We start from the raw sequence: 27,852 nt of genomic DNA, 5'->3' as shown, positions 1-27,852 counted from the left end.
ATTCAAATTCAAAACACTTTTCTGATCTTCCTTGCATACATGATAGAACCCTCAAAAAATCTCTTTTTCTTTTATGTACCCAAATTTATTACTTTACTATTTTTTAAAAACAATCAAACAAACCCAAAATAAAGATACTCTCACTCGTGTGGCCACGATCAAGTTTGTAATTGTTTAGAAAAAGGTAAAGAATATAGAGGTTGAGACGCACATCTCGATTTCATAGTAACGTGTTTTGTAATCCTTATTTGCTAATTAAATTCTTATGTCATTGATAAGATTGTTACTAACTATTGTAAGTTTTTTTTATTTATTTCATTACTAATTCATAAATTAATATTGAACGAGAAGGAAATAACATTCTAGAAACTTGAACACAAACCACCCTATTAGTCTCTATGATATGTGAAAATTAATATTTCTAATAATTTCAAACTTTTTATAACTATTTCATAAATCTGCACTCTATTAATTGTAAACTATAATATCTAAATTTTTTAAAAAATATATTTTGAAAATAACTTTTAAGTTTACAATTAATAACTAGAGTGATGCAACTTATAACTAAACTCTCGATTGTTTAGTTATATAAATTTAAACTATAAACTAATAATTACATTAATTTAAACATATAATTTTATTGTTTGTATCAATTTAAACCGCAAACTAACAATTATATCAAATTAAACATTAAACTTTCATAAACACGTGAATCAAGTTAAACCCTCGGTTATGATACACTCAATCCAAATTGATATTTTGTCCTATTAATACTTTAACGAAAGAAAGAATTAGAAGAAGAAAAGAAAAGACTTTTGAAACTATAATTTTATTCAAAACCTCAATGTATTTACAATAATTGATTACTATGAAAAGAGTAGTTATTGACCATGAATCAAATTAATTATATTCTAACACTTTCCAAGATGACCCTTCCAATTCCATATCTCTTCCCTATTTTTCTTCTATATAAACAAACACACTTCCTCTCCATCTTCTTCACAGCTCTACAAGAAAATAATTCCCAAAACACTAAAATTCCTCACACCCAAATGAAGAGCGGAAGCGATAGCAAGAACGAGCGCGGCGTCGATAACTCGACGAAAGTTAGTAGCAGTACTGAGGGGTCTAGAAAGACAATGGTTGCTCCTGGAAGTGATGGGAAGGAACATATCCTTCGAGATGAATTTGAGAATGACCCAAAACGTCATTTTGCTAACCTTCGTGCACATGAGAAGAATGAAAAAAGCAAGACTTAGTTATTATTATTATTATCGTTGTAGTAACCAAAATATGGGTTTATGAAATTATGAAGAAAAAAACTACTTATTATGAATAAGAATGTGTGTTATTCTACTAGTTAATCTCTTTTCTTTCTCTTCATTTTCATCTATCTGTTCTTGTTTTTAGATTTGGTTAAGTATTCAAGACGATGAGATTATAATTTGTTAAATTAGATCGAACGACGATGGTGGTGTATGTGATTCGACCTTAGGAAAATTACTCAAAAAGTATTATTCAATCTTCTACTTTTATCTTTGGATTCAAATATTTAGATATACAATATTACAAAAAAAAATTACATTGACTACAACATTCAAAGGTTCTAATCAGAGATTTTAATAGTTAAATCTAAAGTTTACGATATTTGTAAATGATTTTTTATTGTGTTATATATAATCTAATACTACTTTAGTTTTGATTACTATATATATTTGGGATGTAAGTTTTATATATATATTTAGTAATGTAAGTTTTATATTTCAAATATATATATAAACTTTTGAACTTCTAATTTGAAAATTACACCCATTAATTATAACTTGAATTCTATGTGAATCACTGAATCCATGGGTTTAAAATTAAATATCACTTGAGACTTTTACACTTCTCTAAACTATTTTGAGAGAAGTGTATTTAATTGATTAAATAATGATCTATAGCCCAAAATTATAGTTCACTTAATAATAATAGTAATAAAACATCTTAATCTTTTTAATTAAAATCATTTACATTTTTCTAGACTATTAATTATATTTGAAAAAATAAGAAAAAATGTCGGTAAAATTACACAATTAAATGTAATTAATTTAAAAAAATCTTACTAATTTTTTTCTATGGAATTTAAATAGTTATTTACTACACATTTTTCCTCATTTTGATTCTTTTAAAAGGAATTACTTAAATAGTTCAAAATTGTTAATGTGATTTAAGGGTAGATTAGGGGTTTTTTTAGAGGGAAAATTGAAATTGAATGAAAGGAAAGCAAAGGACATGATGATGTCAAAAAAAAACCCTTTTACACTCGATCTCTTCCAACTACCTATTTCCATTTCAAATTATGTACTTCAATTGTCTATTGAAACTTGAAACTTCAAATTAAGTACACTTGAATTTTAATGTTTGTACTTCATAAGTGATAGTCCTCATCAATTTTTGTTGCATAATATATTTTAAACTTTTTACATAAACAATCCTTTATTCCAATTTTTGGAGTTTATTCCAAATATAAGTAGAACAAGTACCGATTTAATCTCGTTTTTATTGAGATGTATATTTGTATATAAACTAAGATGGATGACATTTTCAAAATTATCTAAAACAAACCCATGTATATTTGAAATTGAAAACGAATGAATAATGTTTAGGATGCTATTTTAGTTTGAGTAGGAGTAGTAAACATTGTATTAAAAAGAAATGAATGAGTAAACAAAGAGAGCTTTATTGAAACTCCACTTACGGAATAACTAAATTGTTGTAGCCCACTCCACCAAGTTGATGATCCAATTACTCCTTAAAATTTCATGGACATATCAATGCTTCCATTATATCTTAAAAGAAATTGTAACATACAAACGAACTAGTAACTTTCTTAAAAAGCATATAGGTTGAGTATTTATAGTCTAAATATGTTTTGAATTTTTTGTTTTATAATACTATCCATAGAAATTTTCATAAAATTGAGACATCACAAAAACAATAAATTGTGATATGTTGTGTTCGTTCCCCTATGTCTGCAAATTCGACTTTGTATAATTGGCTCACTTTCTCCCATAAACTATTGAAGGAGACTAGCTTCTTTGCAACCATTGGCCAAATAGTTTCCGATATATGTAACTGCTCCGGCCATTAGGATATGGCTCGCCGTGTCTTGAGCAGATGACCTCACCCATATGTGTCTCTACCTTTCTATGATTCTGCATCATAAAGAAAATGAGCATAAACATTAACTTATGGATGGAACAGAACAGATGATGGGTGTTAGAAGTAAAACAATTAAATCGATGATATAAAAATTCCAAGCAAGTTAGGATAATTCTAAGATCCTAATTGACAAGTCCCATGAAACGGTCTCATAATCACTATGTTTAGTACTATAGTGAGGATATGTTGTGACCCCTACACAAAAACATATGGTTCTCGGAGGCGAACACACTACATCCTCAATTCTAATTCCGTTCAGGCCAACGCAAGTAGGATATGTGAAATCAACAAATAAGGTAAAGTAAGTAGTAACCGAACTAATATAAAGATGACACTAGTGTTGTTGATTAAAAGACATGGGTAGTACAATTTTTTCTTTGTTTTCTTTTCCCTCTTTTGACACTCGGTGGACAAGTACCTTTAAGTCTTCGCCATTCACACTTCTGTACAAGGATCCAGGTGCATCATCTGCTTGCCCATCACCATTTATTGAGGAAAACTGTTGCTCTACAGCTCTAAAATAGACTATCTCAGAAGGCAATTGGTGGCATGATCCTAATCTGACATGTATCAAAAAATTCATGGAGTGGATGATTCAATAGAAGAGGAGTTGGAGCAATTCAAATCAGAACCTTCATAAATGTTTGTTTGAGAAAATCATCTCCCAACAATCTCACAGTTTAAGATATGTGATAGTTAGGTGGAGGTAAATTTAATTATATACCATCTAACACTTTCCCTCACTTGTGAGTTTGAAATATGAAAAAAATCCAACAAATGAAAATAAATATTAATTGGATAGGAATCAACAATGCTGAGGCTTGAACAAGGAACTCCTTGGATCACTTTCTTTGTTACCATCTCAATTGACCATAAAACTTAAGCTAATGGGCAAAATCAAATTTAAAATCATATCATTAAACAAAAATATGAATTTAAATAAATGTATCATCATGGCTATCGTGCCCTACAATCTATATTTTTAAAAAAATGACGTTGCTATCTACATGTCGTGCCATATCAGTATTTGTTCTTCTTACAATGGCTTTCAACTTTTACATCTCAACTTATTCAAAGAACATTTATGCTTGACAAAAGCCAACTATAACAATAGGTGAGTGGGAAATGACAGGTAAAAAACAAATGTTACCGGTCAAGAGTTAACCATGGATTCTAAAGCGGCATCTTCCTTTCTCCTCTTGAACTGAGCTAGATGCTTCTGAAAATCTTCAAGTTCTTTCTCCAACTTTTCAATGAACTGGCTTGTATGTTCAAGTGATTGTTCATACTTATATTTTTCCAAAGCCTGCAATATTTTACATAGGAAAAGTTATGTTGATTGTTGTGTCATTTTCCGATGGCTTCTCAAATTGAAAAAACATAACATTATAATCAAATTACAGAGTTTGATTTAATTCCCCATTTCTTGATCCACTCTTCTTATTTCCAAATTCTATTAATGACAAATTCTACAGATTAGTGGTTAACTGAATTTGAAAACTTCCACTGTGGTAGGTTAATTTGCCTTTTGTAATTTTTCACATCAATCAATTAAATGTATTTTGTTTGATCATTTCACTTTTCAGGAATGAGATCAGCTTACCTTGTCTTTTGATAGCGTATTTGGAGGTGACATTACTTCGGGCTGCACATAGTTCTTTCCCCGATAGAAAATTATGCTGTTGTTGGGTTTTATGTCAATCACAATGCCTTTGCTCAATCGAGTAAGTTCTTCGGCATATTCATGAACCTGCCCAGGCTTGCAAGGTTTGCAAATAACTTTAACAGTTTCATGCTTCTTCCAATGCATATGCATATTGAGAACAACTCCACCAAAGACTCCTCGCCTCCCCAAAAGAACAAAGTTCTTCTTTTTCTCCCCTGTACGCTTCAAGTAGTGCTTCTCTTCCTCAGTAAGAATTTCAGGATCATACTTTTCTACAAAAGGTTTTGGAATCTCAAATTTCCTCAACTTCTCAATTAGCCACGCTTCTTTTCTTTTGGCCTACATACAATACTTATTTCTTCAAAGATCAAATAACTTCATAGTTCATAAGAACAAATGATCATTAAGAAGTATTAGAACAATTCGATTAGTCCACATATTAATTCAAAATTCAACTGAACCATTAGTATGCACTTACCTTGAGTTGAAGGTATAAACACTAAGTAAATTATTCTTGACTCTTCATTTGAAAATTTTCTATGAAATATTTCTTTATGTTCATACAAATGATTCGTATAAAAAAGAAAAGGTTTACATGAAACTGTAAGCTAAACTTTGATGACAATCACTTGTATGTATAAATCATTAGTCACGCAAAGTCAGTACACGAACTAAACCAAAGGATAAACTTTCACAGTTTTACAAATGTGTAAAGCAGAAGTCAGAGAAACAGTGGTTACTGGCCACCTTATCACATGCACATAGACACGGCTACTCAAAGAAATGCTAATCAAAATTCAATCAACTCAATCAGCTACACAAACATATTATATGTGGATAAAAAGCTTTTCAGCAGGCACTGAAATCAAATACTCCTCTTACAAGACAATGGCCACACACTTTTTCTATAAAGGGAGAGTAGACTACACTCAATTATAAGCTAAAGGAATAACTAAAAATTATAGATAGTATCGAACCTTCTCAAGGGAATATCTGATCCTAACTTCTGGATTGGGAGATGTCTTCTTCTTTTTCGCCTTAAGACGATAGAATCTGAGTTCATTCAATTTAGCCTTCTTAGACATTTTGGTTTTTGCCACCTTTTGTTTCAGTCGGGAACCGTTAGTACTAGAAGGACAACCAAAAGAAAACCTGACAGTATTGTTGTCTGTTTTAAGCTCCACAACGGCATTGCTAAAATGCCTAACAGATTGCCATCTTTTAAACCCACCACTGCTCTCCCGCATACTGTATCTCCGAGTAAAAGAGAACCCAGGCGGACAGTCTCTAGACATTGATTCGTTGAGAGACTTCACTATACAACTACTTGCTTGATGCTCCCAACTTCCATGTGAGGACTGCTCAAATGATGTGGGTATGCTCAATAAAGATAGAGGTGATACATTTCTAATCAGAGGAATGAATCCAAACAATGAACCCCTGCAAAAACACCATACCACAATCATCCAATTCCATATGCTTTCCAAAGGGAAAATGTGTACACAACAGATGGAAAAACTCGTAGACAACCCTGAAATCTACTTTAAACAAGACGATACACACTGTTGAGATGAATTTGATAAATGAGGAAATGTATTCAATTTCAAAACCATTGAATGAAACCCATGAGATTTCTAGAGATGAAGAACGTACCTTGAAAAGGCGATGATAGATAACCCGCGGCAGCGAGGCATGGTCGTAAAGTAAATCAATAAATTCCTAGGAAAGAGTCGTTTTTTAAATAATCCCTAAGGGAGATGAAAGGGAAATCAAGAACAATCCAAGAGTTAAGAACGGGTGTGTTGATTGTTCATCAACAATTCGCTTACTAAGATGAAATTTGGGGAATTGACAAAAATAGGCCAAAAATGGGGTAGAAATAGAGTTTTAGGATTGATTGTAAAAAAGTTGAGATTTAGGATAAATTGGAGGTGAAATGACGAAAATACCCTCTTTTATTTTCCTTCCTCTTTTCTTCTTTTTCCTTTTCTTCTTTTTCCTTTTCTTCAACCCGAAGACAGAAGGCCGTTCAAAAGAAAAACATAAACCAGAGCATTTGAACTCTCCCGCGTCTGCAGTTACCCCCTTCAACTCTCTCCCGCCTCCGGTGAACGTTTTTCTCTTCCGTCCATTTCTTCTCCACTTCCATCCATTTCTTCTCCACGACTCTCCGCTATATTTTCCGATTTCAACTTGTTCACGGAACGTCTCCATTTCTTCTGCACGGGTTTCTGTTTTACTTTCGACTTCATCTCCGGCGGACGCTTCTCCACTTCCATCCATTTCGATTTCAGGTTTGTTTTCACCGGACCTCTCCATTTCTTATCCACTCCTCTACATTGGCAGTGCCGTATACATCATCTTTGAAGTCAAGTGAGTAATAAAATCTCAGTTTTTTTTTAGAGTTAGTCTGTTGTAGCTTATTTATTATTACAGTATTCCATCTTGTTTGTTTAAGTTGTCTGTTGAGATGTGAGTTTTTTGTTTTTGGCACATTTTAGAGAAGAAATGCATGTCATATGCACACAGACATAGAGAACCGTGGGAGCCATTCTGTTTTTAGGAAGAAAAACCATTTCCTTTGCAATGTACTGTAATAATAGAAAAACCATACCTTGGAGTTTAGAACTTGAATTCGAACATATATTTGGTATCCCATATAAACTCTGCAAAGTTACCAGTATAATAGATATGTGCTAAACATGCATTCTAAAGATTGTATTCTAAAGACATTATCATAAGCTGCATTGTTGAAAGACCATTTCCTTTGCCTTGAATTTTTCCATCATCTCGCACCTATCAGCACCTATCTCTCACCTTCCAAAATTTTGAGTAGAAGTCCCAATATAAGAGTGTTAACTTCCTAAACCGTTTAGAATGCATGTTTAGCTAGTCTACTAGGTGTTAAGGCTATAGGGTTAGCAATTGTATTAGACTTAGCAACTTTGCCTTAAAGTTTTCCATCATCTCTCACCTATCAGCACCTATCTCTCACCTTCCAAAATTTTGAGTAGAAGTCCCAATATAAGAGTGTAAACTTCCTAAACCGTTTAGAATGCATGTTTAGCTAGTCTACTTGGTGTTAAGGCTTTAGGATTAGCAATTTTATTAGACTCACCTTCCAAAATTTTGAGTAGAAGTCCCAATATAAGAGTGTTAACTTCCTAAACCGTTTAGAATGCATGTTTAGCTACTCTACTAGGTGTTAAGGCTTTAGGGTTAGCAATTTTATTAGACTTAGCAACTTTGCCTTGAAGTTTTCCAGCATCTCGCACCTATCAGCACCTATCTCTCACCTTCCAAAATTTTGAGTAGAAGTCCCAAGATGCTAGTGCATCCATGTTTAGTAAGTCTCTTATGCAATTATATTTAATTAGTTTTTTTTTATGCAGGTTTCAGTATGGCTTCGACATCAACTAACGGTCCCATGTACAAGATTGACCCTGCTCATCATTTTCAGTCTATAGTAAGTAGTTTATCACATTTAGTAAGCAGGTTGACTATGTTGTCGGATCAAAACAAGACTGTCAAGATCCTTGGGTGAATGTTGATTACATTTACTCTCCATTCAATATCCATGGCAATCATTGGATTCTATTATGCTTGGACTTGGTACGTTGTCAAGTTAAGGTATGGGATTCGCTTCCGTCGCTGACGAGTGCCGAAGATATGAGAAGCATATTAGAGCCAATTCAAGAGATGGTGCCAAATTTGCTCGATGCTACTGGATTCTTTGTTAGGAGAGGCGGATCATCAACACACAAGGAACCTTGGCCACTTGTCATTGTCGACTCCATTCCACTTCAACGCAACAATAGTGAGTGGTCAGTGTATTTACAATTAAGTATTTCAAATATGAAGCTTCTGGTTTAGATGTAGCTACATTATGTCAAGAAAACATGTCATATTTTAGAAAACAATTGGCATTTCAATTATGGACACAAACAATCCCATGTATTGACTTTTAGTTCCAACTTTTGAAGGAATTGTATATGTTCCAAACTATGTACATAAATATTTTTATATAATGGAAATGAATACCATTTTTTTTTTTTGGTATGCAATTTTTATTTCATTATCTTGGAAAATTGTAAAGTGTGCAGAACTTTTATATAATGTACAACAATGCAGGTGAGAGCAACATTTTTCATGCTCTTTAGAATTAGGAAGGCCAATTTATCCCACAAATGTATGAAAATGGAGAGAGATGAGAGAAAAATGAAATATTCTTTTTGGAAGTGAGAAAATGGAGAAAATGGTTTTCAAAGGCCGTGTGGGAGACCATGGGAAGAGCTTCAAAAAGAAATTTCAAGAAAACGAATTAAAAATGGAATGAAGAAAAATAGAAAAAGGAAATTTCGTGAAAATGAGGGAAAATGGAACACACAGAGCGAGGGATGAGAGAAAAATGAAACATTTTTAGAAAGTGAAAAAACGGAGGGAGAAGGAGAAGGAGAAGAGAGGATTCATAAATTGATTTTAGGATATTTTTTAACTTGAGGGTAATATAGACTTTTTCCAACTAATTTTGTCCTAAAAGTCATCTTTTTTAAAATTCATCTCAAAACTCTTTACATCCTTCCAAATTATCCTATTTTTGATAATTCCCCATGAAATTTGAGGGGCAATTGACAAAAAAAAAAAAAAAAAAAAAAAGTAAAAAATGGGGTAGATAAAGATTTTTAAGATTGATGGTAAAAAAAAAGTTAACATTTAGAACAAATTAGAGGTAAAATGACGAAAATACCTTCATTTAATTTTCTCATTTCTCTTTTCTTTTTCCTTCCTTCAACTTTTGGTGCCTCTGGTGAACATTTCTTCTCCACTTCCATCCATTTCTTCTCCACTATTAATCCTCTAGGCTTGTAAACTGATTGAATTTTTCTTTAATCTCTCTTACCCTATCTCGTACACATCCTCGCACCTATCTCATACACATCTTGCATCTATCTTGCACATTTCAAAACTTTTACTATTGGTTTCAAAATCAAATTGTTACCCCTCCTATCTCATACACATCTCACACCTATCTAGTAAGGGTTGGAATAATACATTAAAGATAATGAAAGAACAAAATTCTTCTCAATTACATCGATTACAGCCTCTATATCACAAATGATCAACTTCAAGAATACAATTAAATGGTTCGGCATAAGTTCAAAGAAATACAAAACAGTAACTCCGATTTCTGTAATGCCTACCCTAAAGCTAATTACACCATGTGTGCCCATATCTTTTGCTTTTAATAAGGCATCAAGCGTTGTTTGATACTTGCTTTCCACTAGTTGTCCAATCTTCAACTAGAGCAGCCAAAATTTCTACCTAGTATACATAAGTAACATATAAGCAATAAAAATGAGGAAAAAAATCTATGGAGAAATCCGATAAATTTTGAGCTCAAAATAAATATGAAAATCAAAATCATTCACATTCTTACAAAGACTACTCACCATCTGCCTGATAATCTAGCCATTGCTGATAATCCTTCTTTTCAAACACTGCAACATCGAGTTCCACAATATTGAACAACTTAGTAACAACAGTAGCAACCCCTCTAAAGAACACAAGCCTACTTCTCCAACACATGTCCTTCTCCAAACGCTTAACCCTCACTGATGTCTCATCCTCTGAACCAGAATCCTCCAAGCAAGAAACATGAACATTCTAGGACAATCCATAGCTGATTTAACTCCATAGTCATAGAGATTGTGAGGATGAAAAACAACGTCAACTCCATAGCTGATTTAACTCCATACATCTCCTCACCGGAATCCAATTTTCGTAGCAAGATCACGAGTCCCAAGTCATGTTCCACAATGAAATCACCATAACTACCATTGTTTTTGTAGTTTTGTGAATGAAAAATGGGAAAGGAAGAAAAAGGAAATGAAAGGTTTTGTGAAAATGAGGAAAAATGGAATACGCACAGGTAGAGATGAGAGAAAAATGAAATATTCTTTTTGGAAGTGAGAAAATGGAGGAAGAAGGAGAAGGAGAAGGAATTCCATAAATTGCTTTTCACGTTTTTTTTTATAACTAAAGTGTAATATAGACTTTTCCTAGTTAATTTGTCCTAATTGTCATCATTTTTAAAATTCATCCTAAAACTCTTTAAACCCTTAAAAATTATCTTATTTTTGTTAATTTCCCAAATTTGAGGATCAACAATTGTTCATCAACAATTGCAGCAAAATTACAACCCTACCCTCGTTAAACTCATCTTAAAACCTCTTAAATATTTGTCATTTTCTAAATATATATATAATACAAAATAACCTAAAAATCTAAATAAAAAGTTTGTACCATTTCTAAAACTTTATTATCGTTAACCTAAAAATCTGTCAAAAATGTAATCGAGACACTTTGCCTCAAACAGTGCTCTGAATTATGATAGCCAAATAAGAACTGACGAAAAATTCACAATTTAAACATAGATAGAGTTAAATCGAGACATATAAAATGAATTTCTAATCAAGAATGGGATGAGGACGAGAGTATATTCCCACCTTATCTTTAACCTCTTGAACACATCAATTATATACATATACATACATATATACAATTTAGGGTAAGTTAGTATATTTTCAAACTATTTACAAAAAGATAGTCAAACAAAAATGTCTCTATTTTTTTTTTTAGTTTTTAAGTTTTTTTCTTGAAAAGGAAAATATAAACTCAATATATAACTAAAAGGTTGCGAATTTGTTACTTTTAGCACTCAGGTTGAATTCCATATTTTTCAAATAGTCATGTATTGAATTTAATAAATAATGATGCAATATTATTTATCTTTAAAATTAATACAAAATATATTGTGATAATACAAACATATATAAACAATAATAATAGTTAATGCATGATGCAATATTTGACTGATCATCAAAGTTAAAACGACAATTCTGCATGGACTGTAACCCAATGGGATGTCCAAACAATTTTGCTTACTCCATTTTTCATCTTCCTTTCTATATATATATACATATATAACTTCTCATTTCCACAGACATTTATACAAAGAAATTAAAGGATCGATCACAGCATTTCTCTGTTTTGATGGCGAAAGTTGGTTTCATTTTAATTGTATACGTAGTGGTGGTGTTGCATAGCAACGCTGTGCATGGCCAAGGCACACGCCTTGGCTTTTATCGTGCCACGTGCCCACAAGTCGAATTCATCGTTAGATCCACGGTTCGATCTCATTTTCAATTAGATCCATCGATCGCTCCTGGGTTGTTAAGAATGCATTCACATGATTGCTTCGTCCGAGGGTGTGATGCTTCTGTGCTTCTTGCTGGTCCCAATTCTGAGAGGACGGCTGTGCCTAACCGTACTTTGAAAGGGTTTGAGGTCATTGATGATGCCAAGTCACAACTTGAGGATATCTGCCCAGGTGTTGTCTCCTGTGCTGATATTCTTGCTCTTGCTGCTCGTGACTCAGTGGTTCTGGTAAGTATTCAATTACTTTGTATGTGAAAATCTCATCTCATTAACACTTCTTTCTAGTCCCAATTTTAATGAATGTTAAGACTGTATATTAGTATGTGGATGAAAATTTAATACCGTAATTTGGTTGCTGCAGACAGGTGGAAGAAGTTGGGAAGTTCCGACGGGACGAAGAGATGGCAGAGTTTCATTAGTTTCCGAGGTGAAGTTGCCTGGTTTTTCAGATTCCATTGAAGTTCAAAAGGAGAAGTTCAGATCTATGGGGCTCAACACACATGACCTCGTAACTCTCGCAGGTATATATATAAGACTTAGTTGATTATGATAAACAAGCCTCCACCAAAAACCAAATTTGTTTTCTACTCTTCAAAAACCCAAAACAAGTTATAGAACGGATTCACTTTTCTTAGTTTTTAAAATTTAACTTAGTTTATGAAAGCATAGATATAAAGTAGATAACAAATATATGAATTTAAAAGTGAAGTTAAAGTGCTTATAGACTTAAAAACTAAAAACACAATATCACTATAAGCATGAATATAAAAGTAGACTAAAGCAAAATAGTTATCAAATTTGCTACGAAAATTCACACCTTTTTCTTCCTCATTAAACCATATATATAGGTGCCCATACCATTGGTACTGCATCGTGTCGTTTTTTCAGTTATAGACTCTACAACTTCACAACAGTCACTGAAACCGGTGCTGACCCAACTCTTAATCCATCACTCGTCGAACGACTACGAGATGTTTGCCCTGTAGACGGAGATAGCTCAAACAGATTTGAACTCGACATCGATAGTGCAGAAAAGTTTGACGTATCGTTCTACAAAAACTTGAGACAAGGAGGAGGGATCTTAGAGTCGGATCAAATGTTGTGGAACGATGATTCTACTCGCCCTATCATCCAACACTATTTGAGTTTAAAAGGTTTAGTAGGGCGTTCAAGCTTTAAAGTTGAGTTTGGAAGATCGATGGTTAAAATGAGCAATGCACAAGTTAAAACTGGCCTTCTTGGTGAAATTCGAAGGGTTTGCTCTAAGGTTAATAATTGATATGTTTTTAAGTTGTCTAATGTGTTTTAAGAGTTTTCTCTTTCAATTTAATATGTTGGGTGTATTTGAGTTTTGTTTTAAACTTCTTGATCTTCTGTTTTAATCATAGTTTTATATTTTCGATCATATTTTGGTTTGACATTGCCATAAAAAGTGAATTGATATTTTCATCTTACAATAAGTAACAAAATGTTCTTGAGGTAAAATATAATATAAATAAGACTTTTTAAATTTCAATATTTACATTTTAAACGACCTTTGCTTTATAAGATATTTGAGTTTTTTTTTTTTTTTCTCTTTCAAATATTATTGATCCCACCCTATATTTAAACAATTAATAATGCATGATGTGATTCAATTTATATTACTATAAACATAACAATATAAGATGATGCAATTAATTAGTAGAGATCGAAAATGTTATATATGTTAGAGTGACTGAACTATTTGAAGAGGGACGTCACAACATACAACAACTGCTAGTCGCGTCTTTTACGATGTTGGCAGTATGTGAAGAAAATTATTATCAAACTAAGCTCAAATTTATCAATTTAGTGCCTAACTATGAGGTTTGCGATCGACCTTGTTTTCAAAAGACGAGAAAAAAATATGTAGGTTAACACTAATCTTGATTTAGAAGATGTGATTGGATACCAAAATATATGGTTAAAATGGTTTGCAAACAAATTAAATAAAGAGGATGATGGCAGGTTCACTCTTCATATAAATGTAAAAGTGTATACATTATATGTTCCATTCATTGCAATCTCTTTTTTTACTTTCAAGCATTGCAATAATGTAAAAGGAAACTACAAAGATTTCATGTGTAACTGTTAGTTTAATTAATTAACTGCAGAACAAACTTTACGAATTTCTCCTTGATTTCCAGTTTTAACTTCAATGTTACTCATCTTCACCATAGATTTCCCAAACTCAAGATTGAAGGTCAAACCCAAAACGCCTCTCAAACCCAAATACCGTTGTACAAAAGTACGAGTGGAAGCGTCAGTCCATAGCTTCTGATCCGACTCCAAAACCCCACGTCCGTTCCTTAAGTTTGAGAAGAAGGTTGTGTCAAACCGACCGACGCTGCCCGTGTCCAGCGCGACCCTACGGGTTCCGTCTCCGTTTTGAGGACACAATGCCTGCATTTGAGTCACGAAGGCTGGGTCCATCGTTGGATCTGGACCGCCTGCTGCTGTGAAGTTGAAGAGTCTGTATCTGAAAAATTGGCATTGTGTTGTGCCTATTGTGTGTCCACCTGCTCCAACATCCATCAATATTATTTTCTTATTATATATAGTTCACGTCGTTTTTAGCAATAGTACTCATCATATTTTGCATTACAATGTGAGGGCAAGGAGATGGGCCGGGGAAAATATATCAAAATATTCTATAAAAGAACTATGACCATATGTTGCAAGTTGTGATTATACTGGGTCACTGAATTGGACGATATGAAAAGAACGAAAAACAAGAAAACAATCTAATATTTTTTAGTAAGTTCCGTTACGTTGAAATATCTTAAATTTGTTGAAATGACATTTTAAACGATTAGGTATGAGGATGTACACACTTTAGCAGGGTTTTGGAGACAATGACCCCAAAACCTAAATGACTTACATATATATTTGTCCATTTTTATGTAATTTATGTCTATCATTAATTCCTAGGTTTAGAGAAATTCGTTTATGTAAACTCTCTAAGTTGTAGATGCACGGTTATTTTGTATTTCATAAAATTCTTTCGTAGAATTGTCCCTCTTGATCTATCTTGTAGGTATAAGTTAACACTTTTTCACAATCTCGTCGATTTCGTAACACTTTAAGGTCGATGGCTTGGTTCATGAGTTTTATACAGTGTTTTATATAGCATCTTGAAAATTTATGTTTGATAGTGTTTCTCTTCTGAACCCTAAACCGTATGATACATAATTTAAAATTTTGTGTATTAATTTGACATAAAATTCAAATTTATAGATATTAGGTAAACTAGTTATAATTTTTTTAGAATACAAATAGAATCTATTATAATTTAGGAAGTTATCAAACTCTTTAAAAAATTTAGAAACCAAACATGTGATATAAATTTAGATAGGGATTAATCTAATGAATAAGATAAATAAGTTTATGATTATATATCTTACCCACGAGAGTGACAAGGTCTTGAGTGTTGAGACCTTTATCAGTAAATTGTTTCTTTTGAGCCTCGATAGAATCTGTAAATCCAGGCAAGTTGTTAGCTTCTGAAGCCACCGAAATTGTCCCATCTCTTCGTCCTGTGGGCACTCCCCAACGTATTCCACTTGTCTACATCCAAACAAAATAACCCTTTGTCAAGTCATGGTGGGAGAGAAAAAGTTTTAACTTTCATTACTATTAAAATTAGATATATATATATATAGGACAGAACATATGCATATATATATATATATCTTACCAAAACTACTGAGTCACGAGCAGCTAGAGCAAGAATGTCAGCGCAAGATACAACACCAGGACAAGCAGCTTCAAGTTGAGATTTAGCATCGTCAATCACTTCGAACCCATTTAACGAAAGGTTTGGTAGTGCAGTCCTCTCACTGTTAGAGCCAGCAAGGAGCACAGAGGCATCACAACCCCGAACGAAGCAATCGTGGAAGTGCATTCTCAATAAACCTGGAGCAATCTTAGGATCAGATTGAAAATGAGATCGTACAGTAGATGCAACAATGGACTCAGCTTGAGGGCAAGAGCTGGAGTAGAAACCAATGCGGGTGCCTTGACCGTTCACAACAGTGAATAACAACACAATAATCATAAACGACATGAGTGGGAGAAGCATTGACGTAAAACCAATAAGTTTTGTCATCAGATTAGAAGTATAAGAGAGGAGAGATATGCTTGTTAATTTTGAGACGATGGTTTGCATGGAAATGAGAAGAGTATATATAGAGAGAGTAATAACAGAGAGGTGCGTGAAATAGTCAAAAAAGTAGAGTAAGCAAAGCCGGCTTGAGAGAAGGAGGATGGGCTACAGCGAAGCAAACGTTGTCGTTTTGAGGGATTGTGGATGAATAGTCAACAGAAATGGATATTATTTGTAATGCCGCGTGGGACACACATAAACTCAGTACTCATTTTTCAAAGCGAAGACTCAATCAACCATTTGATTGGGAAAGTGACAAACGACATGTCGGATTGTCCACATCATGGCTCCACACCCAATTTTCTTTTCCACTTTTATTAACCTTAATGATATTCATATTTACAATAACCAAAATGTGACATTTGAAATCATATCATTCATAACTTAATTTAAAAACTCAAATTTATATAAGTCTTATGCAAGCCAGCTACGTACATACTTTATTTTATTTTCTTTCTAGAAAAGAAAAAGAGTATTTTAACAACTTCTAAATCATTGTGCTGAAATATATATATGAATAATTATTATAATAAGTTCATTTCGGATTAGTTTGGATAATAGAAAAAGCAAGTGGGTGTGGTGCAATAGGAGGTGGACAAATTGCTTGGTGAGACCATATTGTAATATTCTAACAATTTTGTACCTTCTAGAGTAACTTTGAATCTGTATTTATATATTGTAAGCGATTTTGTTGAATGATTTATTCACAAGTAATCTTAACTGACATGAGAAGAATAGAACGAATATCTTTAATTCAAAATGTTTTGTTTAACTTTATATCAATATCATCTACGCTTTAACATTCACATTCACCGGTAATCTTAAATTTGTAGTTCTACCTAGAATACACACCAAAAAAAAAAAGTTTAAAAATATTATCAATGGAATAATTTTAAATATTTGAAGAAAAAGATAAAATATTATGAATTATAACAAAACTGTATGTTTACATTTCATATCTATTATCTAAATCATTCCCATTATACGGAATGATTCATTTACTTCATCGTGTCTATCGCTAGATCATAATGTTTCATATTGTATATGAATTATGATCTAAATCACATCTAACCAACATGCGAACAAAATCACCATTTCATTGTATATTAACCACTCAATTTCAATAATTGTAATAGGATAAAAGACACAATTAATTGTTCATTCAAATATATTTTTACTGTTACGTTATAATGCTTCATATTTATGGTTTAAATCACATTCATACATGAAAGTTATTTCACGTATAATTATCTCAATCGAAATAGTTGTAACTAAACAATAATTTTAAATGCGTCTAAACTCAAAATATAGGTGGAGAAATTGAATTTGGAAAGGTACTATATTGTAGAGGATTTTGCACATTTGGAATATATATATATCTATAGTAATTAAAAAGATTATTCTAAAAGCCATTTGTTTTTGTTGACTTCATTTAGTGTTGACTCTAAGTTTATGAAAATTTTACTTTGAGTATTATTTTGTCTGACGTGGCCAATCAAGTCCAACTGTCAAAGCCGCCTTCTGTCGTTTTCCTACGTGGACAGTTCCTTATTTTGAATGTTAAAAAATACTTTTCCCCACCATATTTTTTTATATATATATTTTATGTTTATGCAACATTATGTTTTTTATTGAGAACGCACGTTACTCGATGAAGAATGATCATGTGAAAATAAATGAAGACGATTAATCTCTAACAATACGAAAACTTAATTTCAAGTGAACTAAGTAGATGGACGGTGAGTAGGTCGTTGAAGAAAACAAACAAAACAATAAGTATACATCGATAATAATCATTTAAGGTTCGTTTGATAACATTTCCGTTTCTTGTTCTTTTTGTTTTTCTTTCTTTATATATTATATATTACTTTAATTTTTAAACCAAAATTTTTAATATATTTACAAGTTATAACAAAATTTTATATTTTATTGATAGTCAGTCATATCTTTCTATCGCTATAACGAGGGATAAAATTCAAAAATTTTATTATAATTTGTAAATATTTTAATTTATTTTACTATTTTATAATTACTCTTTCTAATTTTGTATTTTTCATTACTTAAAAATTTTATATACTTTTTATGTTTATATTTCAATATTTTTTTAACTTTGTATTGTAAATTTTAATGCATTATAAATACACACATACATGATTAAATTATATAAGAAATGGTTGACAAATTGGTTTCTCTTTTGTATCCGTTTCTTTTTTTAAAAATAAACAAAAATAATTATATAGTTACCAAACATATTCTAATTTATAATTCTCAACAAACAAGAAATAAAAACGTTATTAAAGAATCGTTTATATTTATCTTAATTCTGACTAAAAAATGGTCAAATTTTGGCATGCAAAATTCTTAGCTTGCTCATAATATTATATATATATATATATGTATGTATGCAGCATTCCAAACTTTGAATTTTTTTGCAAAATATGTATCAACATCAACTAAAACTAGTGGAGCATACCTAACTCCTCAAAATAAGTAATACACACACTCAAAATTTATATATATATGTATGTGTTATAATGGTGCCAAAAATACCTACTCCAAAGCCTTTAGATCATAGAAAATTTAGACTAATGGTTCTTTTCCCACTGACTATATGATTTTCTTTTAGACTATGGGTTTAGAAGGAGATTGATATATAAATCTAAATATATTAAATTGTAAATATTTTATAAATATTTTCAAATATTCAAACTAATTTACAAAATATAGAATCTATCCAATTCTTTATTATATATATATATTTGCTATATCTAGGATTTTTTTAAAAAATAATGTGTTTTGTGAAAATATTTTGAAAAATAGGGTTGTTGGGAAAGAAATTATAAGAATAAGGTTGTTTCCCAAACTATTTTCAAAAATAGGTGTTTTTTTGAAATTGAAGGAAGTCGACTTCCAAAAATAAGAAATAAAAATGTTATTGTTTTAATTTTATATAATTTATTGTTTTAAATTTTTTGAATTTAGTGTTTTTGTAGTTTCATTATTTTGATTTTTTTGTGGTTTTTGTTATACTTTACCCTAAGTTTGATAGCTATTTCGTTTTTTATTTGTGAAAGTAACACATCTTTCGATTTTAAGTCGCTTGTGTTTGATATCTACTTTTAACTTATGTTTTTTAATTTAAAAATGAAGATAAAATTTGAAAACTAAAAAAAATCCTTAAATAAAAACTTGTTTTTGTGTTGGTAGAATTTGAATCAAATTCTAAAGTTATAATGATGGTCTTTGTATGAATGTTATATCCACAGACACAATCATTTACACTTACACCTATCTAAAGATGCATCTTTTTGACTTCCAAAGTACTAGCTACATTGTTTAGTTCCAAACGAATAAGTATCAAAAACACGATCATTTACTTCCATCCAATCAGATCAAAATCAACAATGAAATATCACTTAGCTGATTTTTTAGTTCAACACAATACGTAGAAGGTGTATGATATATGGACTATTATTAGACTCTAATAATCACATTTAACATCTACAGTTAATACTATTTCAAAATCTTCCTTTGCTACTGTTTTCACTATTTTATATTCATCGATTTTTTATTTTTTGTTACAATGTTTACTATTTTCTTTCCAAACTAAAATATAATTTATATCTCAAACTCATATTATTATAACTCAAACTAAAATAAATATATACTCTAAATACAACCTATTATAACTCAATTGAATCGAATCAATCTATTAGTTTAGTTTAATTTTTAGTATAAATTAAACATCTTGGTTTGTTGGGAGAAAACAAGAAGTATTTATTGGCTCAAATCAATTTTTTATTTGAAAAACTTATCAAACTTGAGGGTATATATACACTACCAAAAAAAAACCATTAACGACGTTTTAGTGTTGTAAGTAATTTTTCTCGATAAAAGGTGATTAGATCGTTAAAAATATGTTTACCAAATATTATGATCAAAACAAATATTTTTACTTTCCTTCTTTAAATTTTTTTCATGAGAAATTAGGAAAGAAAAAAACAAAATTTTCTTTACTTTCCTTTTTCTCTCTCCATCTCTCCATCTCTCCCTCCACGAACGCCACGAGACGAACCGCTCTGAAGTTGAACACCACACCTCACAATGGTGACCCACGACGACTGATGGCGAGCTCTGGCACGAACGGGTCCCCACGCGGCTTCTCCTCCCAATTTCCCTCTTCCTCCATCTTCTGCTCCAACGCGACGGCGATTGCTCCCGATCCTTTCAACACGTAATTCAGTGCTCTCGAATGACGAATACGATTTCACTTCTCTTTTAACTTTCATTTCACTTTTAGGTGGTCAAGCTCTAACCCGCACAAGCCTTTAAAGGTATGAATATTAATCTTACTCAATCTCTCTATCTTTACTCTTCCCTTGTTACTTTTCAATAGAGACATTATTGTTACGTTTTAGAATCTGAGTGACTTAATACAATTGTACTTTGTGTTGAATTTTTTGGAACTAAAATGCATTCATCTTTACTTGAACGCTTAATTGATCATGGGAGATGATAATACTGCGTTTGGAAAATTATATATACTTATATGTGCACTTGCTCTTTTGTGACTATCGATTGAATGTTAGTAATTAGAAAACAATAAATATGTTATTTATGGTGTATATATATATAGATTCCAATTTCACAATCTACAAAAAGAAGGGGAATAGACAGAATATATGTAATGCGAAAACAGTAAAAAGAGCCCACTCAAAACAAGAGTGAAAATAAAAATAAGATATGACAGTAAACTCATCATAATACTTATAAAATAACTAAATTCAGGACGTTGATATACGTCCTAAAGAAAAAGCTATAAGAAACTACAATTTATTAAACGAAAGTGGTACGAGGAAGAATGAACAGAAAATTTATCATTGAATATAATATATCCTTTTGGGGTTTATGATTGCTCATCCTTTTCTATACAAAATTATACTCTTTGTATATCTCCTCTCCTCTTTAACTTTAATTTAATTTCTTTCCAATCTTCATATCACTGCATTAAAAAAATCAGTAATTAGGGCGATATCTGCTGATTACAAACGTGATGTAACACACTGTTAAAGATGCTAAAGAAGGATGATATTGTAATAACAACACTTCGTTTTACAACAAAGAGAAAAATAGAAATGTATAGAACATAGAAAACAACACAGAAATTGGTACGTAACATATTATGACTCTTTGTACGTATCTATTGAAACAAGTGATAACAGCGCCCAAGCTCAACTTCTTGAAATAATAACACATAGGCTTCCCTTAAATGTAAGACTAGGTCTCTCTCAATATATACGCCTTAGGATCCCATTATTCTTTAGTTGGGTACACAATTAGTATATGAAAATTTTGAGCTTTCTCCATTAGTTTGAAATGTTGTCTTTGAACCCAGCTCCCTCTCACTGAAGAGAATTTCTTCTTCACTTGATCTGAACTCAAACAAAATTCATATTAATTCTGTAGATGAGGACTGATATATGAGAGGTACGTGAACACATACAATAACCTTCAAAGAGAAAGCCACAGACACTTGATAATATAAAAATCAGAAGAACAATATACTTTCATTCTTGCAAATTTAAGTTATTGAGCTGTGGGCTCAATTTTCATTTTATGTTTGGTTACTTTTGCAAGTGGCCCATTACAAAATATATGGAAAATGGTGGGTTGAGGGGTGCATATGCAAATGCAACACATATATATATACATATTGATATAGTCTAGTAACCATTTTTGTAACAATCTATTTCACTTAGATTTGGGATTTAGTTGAGTTGTTCTCAACCTTCAAGGGTGGACAATGAACATGAATGCGTTTAGAAATATATAGGTAAGTGACCTTCTGGACAATAACTATCTAAAACTATAATAATCACATTTTGTTACCGTAAACATCACTTCAAACACAAATTATTATAACTCAACTATAATTGTCTATACTATAATAATTCACTCCTCTTAAATGTACATTGTTTGATTTGTTATATATATTAAAAATGTTTATTAATTTCAAATTACTATAAAAGAATTTGCTTGTGGCGGCGGTGTATCTAGAAAAAGTAGTAGTCGAAGTTAGCCAACGATAATCATTATGGAAGCGGTGATTGGAGTTCTGTTTGGAGAGATTAACCATTAAACACTCCAAATTCAATTTATTTTGACGGTAACAAATCAAATTTATCTTATAAATTAACTCTTTTTTTTTTCAATACCCAATTAAGTTGGTTGCCAAATAAACAATCTTTTTCAATATAATTTACTTTTTAATTTAACCATTTACAAGAACTTCTATTATAAATCTCAATTAGTGAGTATATTTTAATCTCCCAATCTTTATTTATAACAAACTCTACTTTTTGCCTGTTTAGCTTTTATTAGAAAAGAATTTTAAAAATAAACTTTTTTTGTTATTTTTCAAAACAAAAACTTCATGAAATGTTGACATTAATGTAATACAAAGTCTTTAAATTCCTTATATGTGTAGTAATTAATTCTAATGATTCAATAGGCCTTATATATTAACCTTTGTTATTAGATAGTCAACTTCTTCTTTTTCAAATTTATTAAATAATTATATTATTTAATAATCTATGGACTTCTTAGAGGCACTTTTCTAAAAGTTTGGTTTTTATTTTTAAAATTTATGAATATAAATAATAATGTTATTATCATCATTAGGGTATGAAATGTAACATATTTCATCATCATGATTATAATGTCAACTTTTTCACCACAAAAAAATGTGCTTCCTAACTTAAGTAAGTGTCCTCATATAGTCACATTGTAAGTAAGAAATAAAGATCAATAATAGAATTGAAATAAAACTATATAGTTTTTTTTTTAATGAGCTACCCTAGACACATTAATTACTAAATAAATTAAATCAATATTTTTTTAGGTAGTAAGATGTAGAATAATATGCAAATCGAGATAGAAAAAGAAATATGAACTATTTATTTATAGACTATTTATTTTAAAACGTAGATTGATAAAGGTGAAAAGAATGTTGGGGTGATATTTTGAAACACTCATAATGAAGTTGTTTCCATATGAAGAGAAAATAAAGGAGGGAATTGAGGAGGTGAATTAATCATGCAATTATGACAATTATGATCATCACACCATGCCTCTATATCACACCTTATATTAAAAAGAAAGAAAGTGTGGAATGATAATCAAAATAAAAGTTTGCTTTAGTTTCATGATTTTGAATTTTTTTTAAAAAATGGTTTTCACTTCTCTCACTTTTTTTTTTTTTTTTGAAAAAAATAATAACAAAGTTGAAGTTTTGTGTATGGGTATCATAATGATTGGGTGTGTTTTTATAAATGAAGGCAGCTTTTCCCCATCTTTTAGGGCTTTTCTTTTTCTATCTCTTTTTTATTTGAGTTATTATTATCATGTATTGTATTGGCCCCCTTAAACATTTAATAAACTTAGATTGTGTTTGATAATAATAAGTCTAAGTTTTAAGTGATTTAAAATTCAAGTGTTCATATAAACAGCAGTTAAATTAAGACCTCCTAAAGAAACTATATCTATTGTTATAAACTTCATTGACAATATATATATATATATATATGTATATGCTCACACTTAAACTACATATATTCTTATTCTTATGGTATATGTACATTATGTTACTTCATATAGATCGTGTTCAGTTGAAACACTTGTTGAAGTTTTGATTTTAAGATGATCCACTTTGATTTTTAAAAAAATGTTAATATAAAAATACATTTAATTTAACGAGTTTAGTCAAACTTTAATGTCATAAAAATATACTAAGAAAAACATGAATGGTACCTTATACGCTCTTCATCAATATTTCATTATACAAAAAAGAAAAGAAAATACTAAATAATATTTTATGAAAAAGTATATTTTGGTATGAAATATAGAAATGAAGAGCATGCATATGAGATAGGTGTACATGATTAGAATGCACTAATCATTACCCATATGACAATAAGATTAATTAATTAATCACATTGTTATAATAGTTTTCTGGCCTATTAGAGACTTTTTGGTTGTTATTTGTTTTTTTTTTTAAATAATAATTTTGAAAGTTGAATTAAGTACTTTTGATGAGAGGATATAATTAGACTAATAATTTATAATATATATTATTTTGTAAATTTAAAATAAAGCATTATGAGCCATATAATAATATATATAATGGATGAAAGCATGCAATTGTTATTATGGGATCTCTTCATCTTCAAAGTTCACCACCTTCCTCTCGTGGATCCTATCATTTTTTATTTAATTACTTATATTATTAATTATTTACGTTTTTTCTTTTATAATTTGTTAAAAATTATGTTTAATTTCCACCTAAATCTTATCCAAATTCTAACAACAAATAAAAAGTAGTATAGTTAACAAAGTTAAAAGTTTAGAGTGGGAGAAATTAAGCTTGGGAGGTAAAATTCAAGAAGCAAATAGATATTAGATAGGATGGCAAATAACATTTTTAAAAAATAGCAAAATATTAAAATTATTTACTAAATATAGTAAAATTTATAAAATTGTTTGCAATCTATTTAAGTTTTTTTTTATATATAAATAATTTTAATATTTTGTCAATTTATGACAATTTTCTTATAAAAACTAGTTAAATTGTAATTTAAGGGGTGAGTACAACTTTTTCGAGTTTAAAGAATTATTATATTACAATTTTAAACTTAAAGAGTTTAAAATTTTATTTTATTTTATTTTATTTTATTTTATCTTATCTTGAAAAAAGGCCAAATATAAGTAAATGATAGAGAACTATTAAAAATGATTAAAAACATATTTAGAGAGTGGATAATGAGTTTTTGTATTTGAGTGAATTTTTGTTAGCATAAATATTTTCTTATATTATTATTTAAAGAAAATATTTTTTAATTTTTAATTTTTGTTTACTAAAAAGATGATATATATTTGGTAACTTATTTTGTTTTTTGTTTTTTTTAAAAAAAATTGTATTTATTTGAAATTTTCTTTTTCTTTTTTGTCTTTAAATTATCTTCGTAATTTTGAAATGATTTTTTCATAAAAATAAAATAATTTTTGTTTAATTTTTTTTATTAAAATGTTGAAAATGCATCTGAAAAACTAGTTTTGAATCGAGTATTTATATATATATAATATATAATATATTATTATTATAGTATTTGTTTGTTTTAATAGAAAGGCTTTTGGAAGTTGACGAACTTTGATTGGGCCCACGAAATTGAATGTCTTTATAGAAAACGGTGCGTTGCATAGTCTCCAAAATAGGTGCCCAATTTGGTTCGACATTTAATCCTAAAGCGTGTACGTTTCCCCTCCTTTTCTTTCTTTCCCAACGTTTCCCCTCCTTTTCTTTCTTTCCCAACCCTTTTTGTTTTTTACTTCTTTATTTCCTTTCCTTACCTCCTAAATTCAAATATATAATATTTTGGTTTATAACTTATTACGTTTCTCTTTTATTTCATTTTCAGTTTTATCTTTAAAATGGAAAATATTTTTATATTATTAAAAAGTTGATTCAAATCCACCCTAATTTTGGCTTCTAAATTACTACTTTTTAGTTCTTCCGATAAATAAAAAATTAGGTAAGCTTTATAATATAACAATTTAATCAATGTGACAAGTAATAAACTAACAAATTAATAAGAAACTTTATAAATTTTGTATGATACAAAGTCTACAATATCGTATTTGTGTATACAATTTAAATTATAATAAATTTAATGCATGCATCAACATGTGTCAACAATGTAATGTTTCTCAAAAGAAACAATATTACACTAAACATGGAATTTAATTAGTCTCTCTCATCCATACCACAAAATTAGGTTTTGCTTTTGAAAAATTGCCAATAGGAATACAAATCTTATAAGCAATAACACTCTAGTAGTCATCCTCTCATAAACAAATACCTAAAGATTTCAAGTAGGTTTTCTGTGTTGATATCCTGTAGTAAGTGCAAGCAATTAGGTCATACGATGACTTGAATTAACCGTATCTAGTTTAAAGATAATATTTTCAAACACTTTTTTACTATTGAAATTTAGTTTATAAGAATGAACGTTTTTAAAAATAACAAAATAAATTAAAATATTTATGAGTTATATTCTATCAATATAACTTATTATGATAATGTTGAAACAACTTTTAGTCATACATGCCTATGCAATGCTATCATCCTCCAAGTTTCAAAATTACACCTTTTGATTGTGGGTCAAAACTTTTGACTCAACCACACATAATAAAATAATTACATCTCAAATAATTAAACTTTTTTTTTCTTCTAGAAAAAAGCATTATTATAAATTTATTTTTACTGTCCATATACTAGAGTGGGTCCCTAATTAAAAAATTAGTTGTCTTCTATTTATTTATTGTTTATTGTTTAAAAATGAATAAATGAGTTACTTAAATTACTAAATTACATATTAATTAAGTAACACATTACTCATTATATTTTATGTTATTTGGCATGATATAAAATTGGAAAAAAGAATTATATATCATTTGTGTGTGTGTGGCAACGAAGCATTTAAAGCTATTGCATGTAAGTAAAGTTTAATAAATATTTAAACGACAAAAACACGTAACTGAACCGTTGGATGTTCGCCACGTTTCCATTACCACTCATTTCTCCCACATGGCACCATCCTTTACAGCCGCACATCCAAACCTCCCTTTTCCCACGTCTTTCTTTCTTTTTCATTTTCTCAGTTTTTCTTCTTCTTTTTCAATTTCGAAAAACTCACCTTTCTTTTTTTTCTCTTTTATAGATAGGCTAATATATATATATATATATAAACCATTTTATAGTCTGTGTTAAAAGTATAATTAAGATTTATTTTTGGATGAAAAGGGTGAAAGTTTTGTTTAAAAAATATAAATAATTGAATTTTTAAAAAAGTTTTAAAATACTATTTTGAGTCGATTCTTATACCAAATTTTTCATTATCCAAAATTTAAAAATATAAATAAAATAAATATTTACAAACCATGACAAAATTCTAGATTTTATGAATGGGTGTAAGTAATAGAATTTGCAATAGTTTATAAATATTTGGTTAAATTTGGTGTTTTTTAAAATTCTCTAATTTCTATCTATATGTATATATATACAATTTAACTTTATTTTCATATGTCATATCCACATTTCTTTTTTTGCCATTTAAAGTTGAGTGACATGGTTGTTCCTTTTGGAGATTGGAAAAATATAAAAAAATATCAATTTTGTGTTTTTCTAACATAAAAAAATTAACATAATTATTTAACTAATTTAATCCACCTCAAATGAATTAGACCTAAACTTGTATATGGACCAACTTAATTTAAAAAATGAAGGTAAGTTTAAAAATAAATAATGTCCTTAGCTCTAATAAGTAATATAAATTATTTAAAGAGAAATTAGTTTTGTTAAAGTGGTTGAAATACATTAAGTTAAGTTGATAATTAATTATTATAGAAGTAATCGACCCCACTTTGGAGGGCCAAAACGGCTACTAAATATGTTAGATATTTGATTTTTTATAAAAATAAAGTATAATAATAATTAAACATTCCGAAATCTGCTTATTTAAAT

At 29.9% G+C, this 27,852-nt stretch overlaps 4 protein-coding genes across 7 annotated transcripts; 2 read left to right on the top strand and 2 right to left on the bottom strand.

Moving 5' to 3' along the window:
• Positions 1 to 2,787: 2,787 nt before the first annotated feature.
• Positions 2,788 to 6,713, bottom strand: LOC101217805 (uncharacterized CRM domain-containing protein At3g25440, chloroplastic). Of its 4 annotated transcripts, none has more exons than XR_970004.2 (6): positions 6,524 to 6,713; positions 5,848 to 6,310; positions 4,808 to 5,209; positions 4,355 to 4,510; positions 3,623 to 3,764; positions 2,788 to 3,197 (listed from the first exon to the last, which is right to left on the bottom strand). XR_970004.2 is itself a non-coding variant. In XM_011660481.2 (5 exons), the coding sequence occupies exons 1-4, from the start codon at positions 6,562 to 6,564 to the stop codon at positions 4,358 to 4,360; spliced, it is 1,059 nt and encodes a 352-aa protein (XP_011658783.1). In that variant the 5' UTR covers positions 6,565 to 6,713; the 3' UTR covers positions 2,788 to 3,197; positions 4,355 to 4,357. The 4 variants fall into 4 exon arrangements, 1 of the variants encoding a protein (XP_011658783.1); XR_970005.2 differs by having other exon boundaries at positions 3,623 to 3,719; XR_004218478.1 differs by having other exon boundaries at positions 3,623 to 3,711.
• A 91-nt stretch (positions 6,714 to 6,804) lies between these two features.
• LOC116405030 lies at positions 6,805 to 8,685 on the top strand. Its single transcript, XM_031888541.1, has 2 exons — positions 6,805 to 7,164; positions 8,263 to 8,685. The coding sequence occupies exons 1-2, from the start codon at positions 6,807 to 6,809 to the stop codon at positions 8,412 to 8,414; spliced, it is 510 nt and encodes a 169-aa protein (XP_031744401.1). The 5' UTR covers positions 6,805 to 6,806; the 3' UTR covers positions 8,415 to 8,685.
• Positions 8,686 to 11,902: 3,217 nt separating this feature from the next.
• LOC101202985 (peroxidase N1) lies at positions 11,903 to 13,379 on the top strand. The gene is made up of 3 exons (XM_011661412.2): positions 11,903 to 12,316; positions 12,450 to 12,609; positions 12,937 to 13,379. Exons 1-3 carry the CDS (start codon positions 11,924 to 11,926, stop codon positions 13,365 to 13,367), a joined length of 984 nt encoding a protein of 327 aa, XP_011659714.1. The 5' UTR covers positions 11,903 to 11,923; the 3' UTR covers positions 13,368 to 13,379.
• A 675-nt stretch (positions 13,380 to 14,054) lies between these two features.
• Positions 14,055 to 16,279, bottom strand: LOC101217567 (peroxidase N1). Its single transcript, XM_004136819.3, has 3 exons — positions 15,807 to 16,279; positions 15,514 to 15,676; positions 14,055 to 14,628 (listed from the first exon to the last, which is right to left on the bottom strand). The coding sequence occupies exons 1-3, from the start codon at positions 16,275 to 16,277 to the stop codon at positions 14,210 to 14,212; spliced, it is 1,053 nt and encodes a 350-aa protein (XP_004136867.2). The 5' UTR covers positions 16,278 to 16,279; the 3' UTR covers positions 14,055 to 14,209.
• Positions 16,280 to 27,852: the final 11,573 nt, after the last annotated feature.

Source organism: Cucumis sativus, chromosome 7, assembly GCF_000004075.3.
Source record: "Cucumis sativus cultivar 9930 chromosome 7, Cucumber_9930_V3, whole genome shotgun sequence".
Lineage (NCBI taxonomy): Eukaryota > Viridiplantae > Streptophyta > Magnoliopsida > Cucurbitales > Cucurbitaceae > Cucumis > Cucumis sativus.
The sequence above is the reverse complement of the archived record's forward strand: the minus strand, read 5'-3'. Positions and strand labels throughout refer to the sequence as shown.

Bases quoted from the DNA above. Each gene is read 5' to 3' on its own strand.
- LOC101217805 (XM_011660481.2), bottom strand. From the start codon at position 6,564: ATGCCTCGCTGCCGCGGGTTATCTATCATCGCCTTTTCAAG. The intron at 6,311-6,523 runs GTACGTTCTTCA...GTGTTTTTGCAG, and splicing joins TCTATCATCGCCTTTTCAAG to GGGTTCATTGTTTGGATTCA. The intron at 5,210-5,847 runs GTTCGATACTAT...TATTGTATGTAG, and splicing joins TCAGATATTCCCTTGAGAAG to GCCAAAAGAAAAGAAGCGTG.
- LOC101217567 (XM_004136819.3), bottom strand. From the start codon at position 16,277: ATGCAAACCATCGTCTCAAAATTAACAAGCATATCTCTCCTCTCTTAT. The intron at 15,677-15,806 runs GTAAGATATATA...GTTTGGATGTAG, and splicing joins CTCGTGACTCAGTAGTTTTG to ACAAGTGGAATACGTTGGGG. The intron at 14,629-15,513 runs GTAAGATATATA...ATGTTGGAGCAG, and splicing joins AGACCTTGTCACTCTCGTGG to GTGGACACACAATAGGCACA.
- LOC116405030 (XM_031888541.1), top strand. From the start codon at position 6,807: ATGACGAAAATACCCTCTTTTATTTTCCTTCCTCTTTTCTTCTTTTTC. The intron at 7,165-8,262 runs GTTTGTTTTCAC...TTTTTTATGCAG, and splicing joins TCCATCCATTTCGATTTCAG to GTTTCAGTATGGCTTCGACA.
- LOC101202985 (XM_011661412.2), top strand. From the start codon at position 11,924: ATGGCGAAAGTTGGTTTCATTTTAATTGTATACGTAGTGGTGGTGTTG. The intron at 12,317-12,449 runs GTAAGTATTCAA...TGGTTGCTGCAG, and splicing joins CTCGTGACTCAGTGGTTCTG to ACAGGTGGAAGAAGTTGGGA. The intron at 12,610-12,936 runs GTATATATATAA...CCATATATATAG, and splicing joins TGACCTCGTAACTCTCGCAG to GTGCCCATACCATTGGTACT.